Genomic DNA, 12,195 nt, shown 5'->3' with positions numbered 1-12,195 from the left:
TGTATATGTATTCATCTGTATGTGTGTAGGAATGACTCCCCTTACTCAATTTAGCACACTTTTACTCTGCTGGTACACAAAATGCCCTCTGTGTATTCTACTCCTCCTGCAAAGTGCCCAGGTTAACACTTAACTGCTCCTCAGTGTACCATACCCTGAAGAATTCTTAGCAATATGGAAGAGCCCTCCAAGCACACAGAAAATTTGACACTGGCACATTGCTCAGTGCCACCTTCACCTCCGGCAGTTAATTCTGGCTTTTGGCTTCTCTTCAGGGTCCAAGAATCATATCTTCAGGAGTTCTGATGGCCACATTTAACATAAGCAGTTACAACCCCAGCTCCTTTACCCTGGTGGGGATCCCAGGGCTTGAGAAGTTCCACATCTGGATTGCAATTCCTTTCTGTGTTATCTACCTTGTAGCCATTGCAGGTAACTGTGTCTTGCTGTACATCATTGCCATAGAATGCAGCCTCCATCAGCCCATGTTCCTTTTCCTCTCCATGCTGGCCCAAACTGACCTGATTCTGTCATCTACCACAGTGCCCAAACTGCTAAGTAACCTCTGGTTTCATGACAAGAAAATCACTTTCTCAGGCTGCCTCACCCAGATGTTCTTCCTCCATTTCAGCTGTGCTGTAGATTCTGCCACACTCTTGGCCATGGCATATGACCGCTATGTGGCCATATGTTCCCCACTGAGATATACCACCATCCTGACCCACCAGGTCATCATCAAGATTATGCTGGGAATCATCATCAGGAGCTTCTGTGTCATCTTGCCAGTTGTTTTCTTGCTAAAGCGACTGCCCTTCTGCCGGACACGCATCATCCCCCATACATATTGTGAACACATAGGTGTGGCTCGACTCTCCTGTGCTGACATCTCCATCAACATCTGGTATGGTTTTGCTGTGCCCATTATGACTGTGGTCTCTGACATTGTGCTTATTGTTGTCTCTTACACCATTATACTGAGTGCTGTCTTCCACCTTCCTTCTCATGGTGCCCGCCAGAAGGCCCTTGGAACCTGTGGGTCTCACATCTGTGTCATCCTCATGTTCTATACTCCAGCCTTCTTCTCCATTCTTGCCCACCGCTTTGGACACAAAGTCCCACGTCATGTCCTCATCCTATTTGCCAACTTTTATATTGTCATTCCTCCAGCTCTCAACCCCATTGTCTATGGAGTGAAGACCAAGCAAATTCGTGATAAGATTCTCCTCCTACTTTCTCCAAAGGGGGAACAGTGACATCTGACTTTTGGAAGAGGAACTGAGAAGAGGTGAGGGGAATCCATAAACGAAAATTCATTTTGTGACATTTTCCATCCAAACAGGAAGACAGAAACACAAGTTGATTCTTATCTCCACAAAATTGAGGAGTCTAAACATAGTACAAGGAATGAGCAGAATAGATAAGAAAACCATGGCAAGGAGATTACGAAAGATGATTTGTTGCCAAGGAGGAGGTCAAGACAGCTTGTGACCAGGAGAAAAACATCTTATTTGTGCTTGAGTAGTGTGTATTTTTAACTTTTGTCTTGCTGTAATCAAAAGAAGTGATTAGGATAGCCTGACTCTTTTCCCTACCATTTAGAAATGTGTTTTCCAGATGGGTGATTTGGGGCCAAATGAGCAGCCAGATCAGAAAACTGAAATAGAGCCCAGGTGCAATGTTACATATTTTAAGCCAATTAATTTGAATGAAATATGAGTTTATAGTCAGTTGATCTTTAGTTTCAGAGAATAAGAGTACAGCTGCTAAAATAGGACTCTAGAGACTTTCAAGTTGGAGGTTAGTTCATCCAGACTTTCAAGCGTCTCTGCCTTGAAGCCCCCCAATAATTCTCTCATTGTAAATGTTAACAAAAAAATGAGATTCAGGTCTGCAAATAAAGCAAAAGCTACAAAATAAAAGAGGCATTTGATATTCCCATTTTTGTATGAAAATTTCATTTCCCTTCACAGCCTATGGAATTTTTGAGTCATAATGGGATAATGGTTTGGAGCTGGAAGTGTCCAAGCATTCATAAATTGCAACGAATTCATTTTACAGATGAAGACACTGAAGTTTGAGAAGTTAAATGTCTAGCCCCAGTTACATATCTTCTAAGTATCTGATTGAAACCTGGGTCTTACTTACAATGTTACCTTGATGACTAATGTTGAGCTTTCAGTAAAGTGATACTCAAGGCCTGGAACAGCAAGTTCTGGTTTTAGGGAAGGACTTGTGTTCATCCTGCCCTTGACATTTATTACACGTATGGCATTTAGTGAGGCATTTAACTGTATTAGTTCTCAGTTACCTCATCTGTAAAATAAAAGGTTGGACTAGAATACTTCCAAGGCCTTGTTCTGCTCTAGTTCTGTGATCCTAGGAACTAATTAAAAATATCAGCTATTCTACTGGCTACTCCTTTATGAAAACCTCTAGTTTTTTTTTGCATTGACTGCTGTCCACCCCAACAATCAATCAGCATGCTTTTATTAAGTGCCTGCCATATACTAGGCACTATTCTAACCATCGGGTGTATAAAGAAGGGCAAAAGACAGTCCCTGATCTAAATGTGAGATTTTTCTTTATCCCTCTCATATTACTTCTTTCTTTGGGGTCATAGTTCAAGTCTGTCAACAAGTAGGACAGAGCAGTAAGAAAGCACAGAAAGAAAGGGAACGATATTTGAAGACAGCTATGAGAGAGATCACAGCAGAGAAAGAATGAATAGAGAATAGGAGAAAGAAATGGTCTGAGCAATGTCTTGGAAGGGGGCCTTAAAGGGAAAAGTGAAAAGGGCAGGGGCAAAGGTTGATCCTGAATAGTCTAGAACTCTCTGGAAATCCTACAAGGATCAGAAAAAAATGAATAATGGAGAAAAGAGGCTGGTTAGGCTGAGATCTTTAGGCAGGGCCATCCTTCCCTTGCAGGAGCATGTAACATCTGTCCATTGGTCTTTGAAACTTACACAGTGTATTAAAGCCCAGGTGGAATATGTATTAGAGAGAGCACAATGTGCTGAGCACTGAGGGGTGGGGAAAGTGAAAGTACCCAGAGGGAGGAGGGATCTGGTATCTCGTCCCTGGGGAAAAAAGATACAGGCTTATAGAGTATCTTAAGGTCGGGAATCTGACCTGAAAAATTAAGATGCAGAGAGCCGAATGCTGAATGGACAGTTAGGAGAGATCTGGAAAGAAGAAATAGAATCTAGAAAAACTTCCTGAAGGGGGAGCACCTGGGTCAGTTTTAATTAAGGAAGGAAGGCTTGAGGTTTGGCAGAAAAGGTGGGAGACGGTGTCACAGATGGAGCATGGTCTCTATTAAGAAGAGGGCATACATCATATGATGATAACAGGATCCTAGGAGATTGAGCTGGAAATGCTTTATACATCATGTGATACAAATCCTTCTTTAATAGATGAGAAAATTGAGGGCCAGAGAGGTCAGTGACTTAGACAGGGTCACACAGTTCATAAAAGGCAGAGGCAGGATTCCAGTCGAGGTCTTCTGATCTAAGTAGAGAAGAAGATGTCTGACTGAGATGAGTCATTGTGCTGACTGTACTGGGAAAGGGAAGTTCGAAGGAAATGACGGCAAAAGGGATTGTAGCATTGAGAAAAGAAGGAAAGGAGAGCATCCCAAAGGATCATGAGAAATTGCTTAGGAAGATCCCGGAATAATGCCTCGGTATGGGGCTAGGGTAGCGGCTAAAGGAGTAGGGGGCTTGTGAGGTGATAAGTTTGGGAATGGAGGTACAGGTGAGGGGCAACAGGTAAATAAAGGAAAGGGGGATTGTTCATTAGAGTATATAGGTCATTGGAATACATGTTGAAGATCGAAGGATTGGAGTTCTAGAGAATAGAGGAAAACAGATTGGAAGATCAGGGACGTGGGAAGGTTTGTCTCCATGAAAACAACCATGGAGAAGCAAGAACAGTGAGGAAATGAAAAATGCTGAGATGTCTTTGTACTTGCCCAAAGTTTTCTTAGTGCATAGGGGTCCTGGAAGGAGATACATCCTGATTGTCATATCCATGATATAGACACGAATGTTTTTTGTCTGGTCTTGTCTGGGGGAGCCTGGAAAGGATCTATGGATGACTGTATAGAAGTGTCTCTCTCTGTTGTTCTATAGTGTTCGTTTTCACATATATGTGGAAGTATGTATTTAAATATGTGCCTCTATGTATGCAAGTGTACTGTTATACTTATTTGTATCTGAGTGTGTTTTTGTGTGTGTGTATGTGAGAGAGAGAGAGACAGAGAGAGAGATACACAGAGAGAGACATGCAAAGAGAGACCCAGAGAGGACCAGAGAGACACAGAGAGGAAATGGAGAGTACATTCATTTAATAGGCATCTACCAAATTGTTGTTCAGTCATTTCTTGGCAGAGATATTCAAATGGATTTCCATTTTCATCTCCAGCACATTTTACACATGGGGAAACTGAGGCAAACAGGGTTAAGTGACTTGCCCAGGGTCACACAACTACTAAGAGTCTGAGGACAGATTTAAACTCAGGAAGAATCTTCCTGACTCCAGGCCCAGCACTCTATCAGATGTTGGGGAGAAAAACAATTACAGTGTTAGTCCCAGTTTGACCTTCAGACATTTCTTCCTGGTTGTAGGAGCATGATACAATTAGTGAACACTATAAGGTAATGATTAAGTGTATTTACAAGGCTCAGCAGAGCACACCTGCACGTTAAGCAGGAGGAGGGATCAGCAAAGAAATCTTCCTAGAGAGAGTCAGACTTAGCTCAGCCTTGGACAATGGGTAGAAATTTGAGAAGTGTTGTTCCTGTGGCAATGGGAAGATGCAGATTATTTGCATGAGGTAAATGTTTGGGTGTTGTAAGGGAGAGAAAAGAGTCAAAGGTGACTGTGATTTCAAGCTAAAGCGACTAGGAAGACAATAATAAGAGAGGAATCAATGTGTCATCATGGATAGAGCGCTAGAATGAGAGGAAGAAATCAGTCCATCTACCTGGAGTCAAATCTCTCTCCTGATACCGAATACGAGCAAGTTAATTAATCTCTCCAAATCTCAGTTTCCTCGTCTGGAAATTGAGGAGGCTAACAACTAGTGTAACAACATCACAATGATCTTTTGTGGGGAAAATGAAAAAATGTACATAAAGTAACTTGAAAACTTACAAGTGTTATATAAATGTCATTGTGGTCAAGTGAATGATCTTTCAAGGCTGATGAGCATTTGTGGGCAAAGGACGTAAGAAGAATATGCAGAAGAAGGGAGTATATCTGTTGTGGTATGTGAGGGCCTGTGCCTTTATGTGTAGGCATGAAGTCTTGGTAGAATCTGCTGGAATCAGAATGGATGGGAAACTGGATAGGAATGAGAAACCAATGTTTGTGGGAGTGGGGGTGACATTTGGCAATATAGACTATGAAAACTCTTTCTCTTAGATAGAAGGGGAAAAAGATAGAGATAGAGATACTCTGAGGCACAGAAGAGGAACAAGAGCTTGCATTGATTGGATTTCTTGAATAAGTTCAACCAAGGATTTTAATATTAAATAGAGGAGGTCTGTATGAGACATCGTAGGGAAAATACTATGGGATCACAGGAGACTGAAAACCTGGGGAACAGGAGGGAGGTTTCATTTGAAGTCAGACAGGAGGAGCTTTTGCAAAGTAGCTCTTCTCAATTCTGTGACTTCTGCAATGCTCCCTGATCTGAGAACATACATGGAATAGTTATACTCAGCTAGGTAAAGATTCAGGGAATCAGACAGCATAGGCACGTTTTAAAGAAAGGAAGGTAGGAAGAGCAGTCCACGAGTGCCTAACTTGGAATCCAGGATGGGGGGGGAGTGTTCAAGTATAGGTAAAAGGAACTACTTAAAATTCTATTCAATATTCCTTGTTATCCATTCGATTCAGAACTTGAAAGTTCCTTTTTTCCTCTGACTTCATTCCTCTGTGAACCCCATCAGCCATCAAGTCAACACAGTCACTTCAATTCACTACAACCTACCTGGCATTTATGAAGTGTCAACTATATGTCAGGCACTAGAGAGGCAAAGACAAAAATTAAACAGTCAATCCTATTGTTTTGGAAAACAAGAATAGGAAGCGATGCCAAGATGGCAGAGTAAAGGTGGGGATTCACCTCAGCTCTCTTTCAAACTCCACCAAATACCTTTAAATAATGACTCTTAGCAAATTCTAGAGTGGCAGAACCCATAAAAGACCGAGACAAACAATTTTCTAGCCCAACACAACTTGGGACAGCATGGATATTCCAGTGGTGGGTTGACATGTAGAGTTGATGAAGGTCTGTAGAATCAAGAAAAAAAAAGATAAATTATCAGACTGCAGTGTCGTCTTCATTTTCATTTTGAATGTTAAAATTTTGAAAATTATAACCATAGACTTCGGGAGGTAAGAGGAATAGTAAGGGTCACCAAATTTATCCATCCATCCAATACAGCAACTTTCTCTATATTTCTGTAAGATGGACATCAAGATTGTGCTTAAACACTTCCTGCATTGGGAAATACTCATATTGTGTCTGTGTTTATGCATGTTCTTGTAAATGCATGACTGATTGCATGTGAGAGGGTGCTAGCATTATATAGAAGTATATAATATATAATATATAGATAGGCATATCAGTGCACTATTACATAAATGTGTATGTGCTTCTGAGTAGACACATGTTACATCTTCCCAACCCTGAGCAGAATGCAAGCTGCTCTCTGAGGGGTTGTTTCATTTATTTCATTGTATTGTCTGTACTGTACCTTCCACGTAATGAATGTTTAATAAAATGGTGGTGCTGGTGGAATGTGTCTGTGTTGGTCACTCCCAACCATATGTCTCATTTTCAAGTAAATCTCATCCAGATACATTGGGATCATTATTACCGAAAGTCTTCAAGTGAAGGCTGGATAAACACCCTTGGAAATGTTGTAGAAGACATTTCATGCAGGTACAAGTGCCTTAATGGTCTCTGAAGTCCTTTCCACCTGTGAGGTTATAGGATTGTGTTGTATTCTAAATCTTTCTTTATTAATTTTTAATTTATTTTTAGCTCTCAACATTCATTTCCACAAGATTTTGAATTACATATTTTCTCCCCATCTCTACCTTCCTCCCCACCCTAAGATAGGATGTATTCTGATTGCCCCTTTCCCAGTCTGTCTTCCCTTCTATCACCCCATCCCCCCTTGTCCACTTTCTCCTTACTTTCTTGTAGATAGATTTCTATACCCCATTGCCTGTATATCTTATTTCCCAGTTGCATGTAAAAAAAATTTAGCAGTTGTATTTAGAACTTTGAGTTCCAAATTCTCACCCTTCTTCCCTCCCCACCCACCCTCCATGAGAATAAAAGCAATTCAATAAAGGTTATACATGTATCATTATGTAAAACACTTCCATACCAGTCATGTTGAGAAAAGCTAACTATATTTCCCTCCATCCTATCCTGTCTCCCTTTATTCAGTTTTCTGCTTTGACCCTGTCCCTTTCCAAAAGTGTTTGGTTTTGACTACCTCCTCCCCCAATCTAGCCTCCCTTCTATCATCCCCCTCCTCTTATCCCCTTCCCCTTACATTCCTGTAGGGTAAGATACCCAACTGGGTGTGTATATTATTCTTTCCTTAAACCAAATCTGATGAGAGCAAGTTTCACTCATTCCCTTTCACTTACCCACTCTTCCCTTCCATTATAACAGCTTTTTCTTGCCATTTTTATGTGAGATAATTTACTCCATTCTATCTCTCCCTTTCTCCTTCTCCCAATATATTTCTCTCCCACCAATTGATTTTTTTGTAGATATCATCCCTTCATATTCATATTCAACTCATGCAGTGCCCTCTGTCAGTGTCCTCTGTCTATACATATATATATGCATGTATATATATGTATATGTATACATATATATACACATGTATACATATATATGTGTACATATATATATATATGTGTGTGTGTGTGTGTGCGTGTGTGTATGTATGTCTGTATGTATATTATCTTCAACTACCCTAATACTGAGAAAGGTCTCATGATTTACAAATATCATTTTTCCATGTGAGAAATGTAAACAGCTCAAGTTTAATAAGTCTTTTATGATTTCTCTTTCCTGTTTACCTTTTCATGCTTCTCTTTATTCTTGTATTTTAAAGTCAAATTTTCTATTCACCTCTGGTTTTTTCATCGAGAATATTTGAAAATCCTCTATTTCATTGAAAATCCATATTTTGCCATGAGCTATTTTACTCAATTTTGCTGGGTTGCTGATGCTTGGTTTTAATCCTAGTTCCTTTGACCTCCAGAATATCATATTCCAAGCCCTTTGATCCCTTAATGTAGAAGCTGCTAGATCTTACATTATCCTGATTGTGTTTCGACAATACTCAAATTGTTTCTTTATGGCGGCTTACAATTTTTTTTCCTTGACCTGGGAACTCTAGAATTTGGCTACAATATTCCTAGGAGTTCTCTTTTTGGGCTATTTTTCAAGAGGCAATCATTGGATTCTTTCAATGTCTGTTTTACCCTCTGGGTCTAGAATATCAGGGCAGTTTTTTTTGACAATTTCTTGAAAGATGATGTCTAGGCACTTTTTTTGATCATGGCTTTCAGGTAATCCAATAATTTTTAAATTTTCTCTCCTGGATCTATTCCCCAGGTCAGTGTTTTGTTTTCTAATGAGATATTTCACATTGTCTTCTATTTTTTCATTCTTTTGGTTCTGTTTTAATATTTCTTGATTTCTCCTAAAGTCACTAGCTTCTCCATTCTAATTTTTAAGGCATTATTTTCTTCAGTGATCTTTTGGACCTCCTTTTCCATTTGTCTAATTCTGCCTTTTAAGGCATTCTTCTCCTCGTTTGCTTTTGTCGTTGGGTTTAGACTATTTTGTAAGGCGTTATTTTCTTCAGTATTTTTGGGTCTCCTTTAGCAAGCTGTAGACTTGTTTTTCATGATTTCCTTGCATCATTCTCATTTCTCTTCCCAATTTTTCCTCTACTTCTCTTACTTGATTTTCCAAATCCTTTTTTAGCTTTTTCATGGCCAATTCATCTATTTCTTGGAGGCTTTTGATGTAGGTTATTTGACTTTGTTGACTTCTCCTGGCTATATGTTTTGATCTTCTTTGTCACCAAAGTAAGATTTTATACTCCAAGTCCTTTTACACTGTCTGCTCATTTCCCAAGCCATTTACTGGACTTTTGAGTTCTTTGTCAGGGTACAACTGCTTCCAGGGTTGATAGTGCTCTGTCCCAAGCTTTAGGGATTTTGTGATGCAAATTTCAGAGCTACTTCTATTCTTTTTTTTTCTTTTTTTAAATGCAATTTATTTATTTAACATATTTGGTTTTCAGCATTGATTTTCACAACATTTTGAATTACAAATTTTCTCCCCATTTCTACCCTCCCCCCCACTCCAAGATGGCTTATATTCTGGTTGCCCTGTTCCCCAGTCAGCCCTCCCCTCTATCACCCCCCTCCCCTCTCATCCCCTTTTCCCTTCCTTTCTTGTAGGGCAAGATAAATTTCTACGCCCCATTGCCTGTGTATCTTATTTTTTAGTTGCATACAAAAACTTTTTTTGTTTTTGAACATCTGATTTTAAAGCTTTGAGTTCCAAATTCTCTTCCCTCTTCCCTTCCCACCCACCCTCCCTAAGAAGTTGAGCAATTCAACCTAGGCCACACATGTATTATTATGTATAACCCTTCCACAATACTCATGTTGTGAAAGGCTAACTACATTTTGCTCCTTCCCAACCCATCCCGCTTTATTGAATTTTCTCCCTTGACCCTGTCCCCTTTCCAAAGTGTTTGTTTTGATTACCTCCACCCCCATCTGCCCTCCCCTGCATCATCCCCCCGCCTTTTCTTTTTTTTTATCTTCCTCCCTCTTCTTTCCTGTGGGGTAAGATACCCAACTGAGTATGTATAGTATTCCCCCTCAGGCCAAATCTGATGAGGGCAAGGTTCACTCATTCCCCCCTCACCTGCCCTCTCCCCTCCTCCCATAGAACTGCTTCCTCTTGCCACCTTTATGCGAGATAATCCACCCCATTCTATCTCTCCCCATCTCCCTCTCTCAGTATGTTACTCTCTCATCCCTTAATTTCATTTTATTTCTTTTAGTTATCTTCCCTTCATCTTCAACTCACCCTGTGTCTGCTCTCTCTCTTTTACATATATATATATATATATATATATAAACACACATATATATATATATATATATATACATATACACATACATACACATACACATAGATATATACATACATACACATTCACTTATATATATAAACTTATATATACATATATATATACACATATATATATACATACATATATATATATATATATGTATGTATATATATGTATATATATATGTATATATATATGTATATATATATATATATATACACATATATATATATACATGCATATTCCCTTCAACTACCCTAATACTGAGGTCTCATGAATCATACTCATCATCTTTCCATGTAGGAATATAAACAAAACAGTTCAACTTTAGTAAGTCCCTTGCAATTTCCGTTTCTTGATTACCTTTTCATGCTTCTCTTGATTCTTGTGTTTGAAAGTCAAATTTTCTATTCAGTTCTGGTCTTTTCACTGAGAAAGCTTGAAAGTCCTCTATTTTATTGAAACTCCATATTTTGCCTTGGAACATGATACTGAGTTTTGCTGGGTAGGTGATTCTAGGTTTTAATCCTAGCTGCATTGACCTCTGGAATATCGCATTCCAAGCCCTTCGATCTCTTAATGTAGAAGCTGCCAGATCTTGGGTTATTCTGATTGGGTTTCCACAATACACAAATTGTTTCTTTCTGGCTGCTTGCAGTATTTTCTCCTTGATCTGGGAGCTCTGGAATTTGGCCACAATATTCCTAGGAGATTTCTTTTTGGGATCTATTTGAGGAGGCGATCGATGGATTCTTTCAATTTCTATTTTGCCCTGTGGCTCTAGAATATCAGGGCAGTTCTCCTTGATAATTTCCTGAAAGATGGTATCTAGGCTCTTTTTTTGATCATGGCTTTCAGTTAGTCCAATAATTTTTAAATTATCTCTCCTGGATCTATTTTCCAGGTCAGTGGTTTTTCCAAGGAGATATTTCACATTGTCTTCCATTCTTTCATTCCTCTGGTTCTGTTTTATAATATCCTGATTTCTCATAAAGTCACTAGCTTCCACTTGCTCCAATCTAATTTTTAAAGTAGTATTTTCTTCAGTGGTCTTTTGGACCTCCTTTTCCATTTGGCTAATTCTGCCTTTCAAGGCATTCTTTTCCTCATTGGCTTTTTGGAGCTCTTTTGCCATTTGAGTTAGTCTGTTTTTTAAGGTGTTGTTTTCTTCGGTGTATTTTTCAGTATTTTTTTGGGTCTCCTTTAGCAAGTCATTGACTTGTTTTTCATGGTTTTCTCGCATCCTTCTCATTTCTCTTCCCAATTTTTCCTCTACTTCTCTAACTTGCTTTTCCAAATCCTTTTTGAGTTCTTCTATGGCCTGGGGCCAGTTCATGTTTTTCTTGGAGGCTTTGGTTGTAGGCTCTATGACTTTGTTGTCTTCTTTAGGCTGTATGTTTTGGTCTTCTTTGTCACCAAAGAAAGAATCCAAAGTCTGAGACTGAATCTGGGCGCATTTTCGCTGCCTGGCCATATTCCCAACCAACTAACTTGACCCTTGAGTTTTTCAGTGGGGTATGACTGCTTGTAGACTAACGAGTTCTATGTTCTACGTTTGGGGGGGAGGTGCCAGCTCTGTCAGAGCCGCACTCCTCCTTCCCCAAGGACCCCCAGTCCAGACTGGGCTTAGATCTTCAGCAGGCTGTTGCACTCCTGCTCTGATCCGCCACTTAATTCCTCCCACCAGGTGGGCCTGGAGCCGGAAGTAACAACAGCTGTAGCTGCCCCACCTCCGCTGCCCCCGGGGCTGGAAGCTGAACCACGAACTCCTTCCACTCCCGCAGCTTTTCCCACTAACCTTCTCAGCAGTCTTTGGTGTTTGTGGGTCGAGGGGTCTGGTAACTGCCGCAGCTCACATATTCAGGGCGCTAGGGCCCCCTGTGCCCGGCTTCTGGTCTGGATCGTCCACGCCGCTCAGGCTGGGCTCTGCTCCACTCCGTTCCCAGCTCCCAGCTCCGTGTGGAATAGACCTCACCCAGAGACCATCCAGGCTG

General features: G+C 40.2%; 1 protein-coding gene across 1 annotated transcript; it reads left to right on the top strand.

The window, feature by feature from the left end:
* The first annotated feature begins 305 nt into the window (after positions 1-305).
* LOC118838704 (olfactory receptor 52H1-like) lies at positions 306-1,253 on the top strand. The gene has a single exon (XM_036746062.1). The coding sequence runs from the start codon at positions 306-308 to the stop codon at positions 1,251-1,253; it is 948 nt and encodes a 315-aa protein (XP_036601957.1).
* The last annotated feature ends 10,942 nt before the right edge of the window (positions 1,254-12,195 follow it).

This window comes from Trichosurus vulpecula, chromosome 2 (genome assembly GCF_011100635.1).
Source record: "Trichosurus vulpecula isolate mTriVul1 chromosome 2, mTriVul1.pri, whole genome shotgun sequence".
NCBI lineage: Eukaryota > Metazoa > Chordata > Mammalia > Diprotodontia > Phalangeridae > Trichosurus > Trichosurus vulpecula.
Note: the sequence above shows the minus strand (reverse complement) of the source record. Positions and strands in the feature narration are given on the sequence as shown.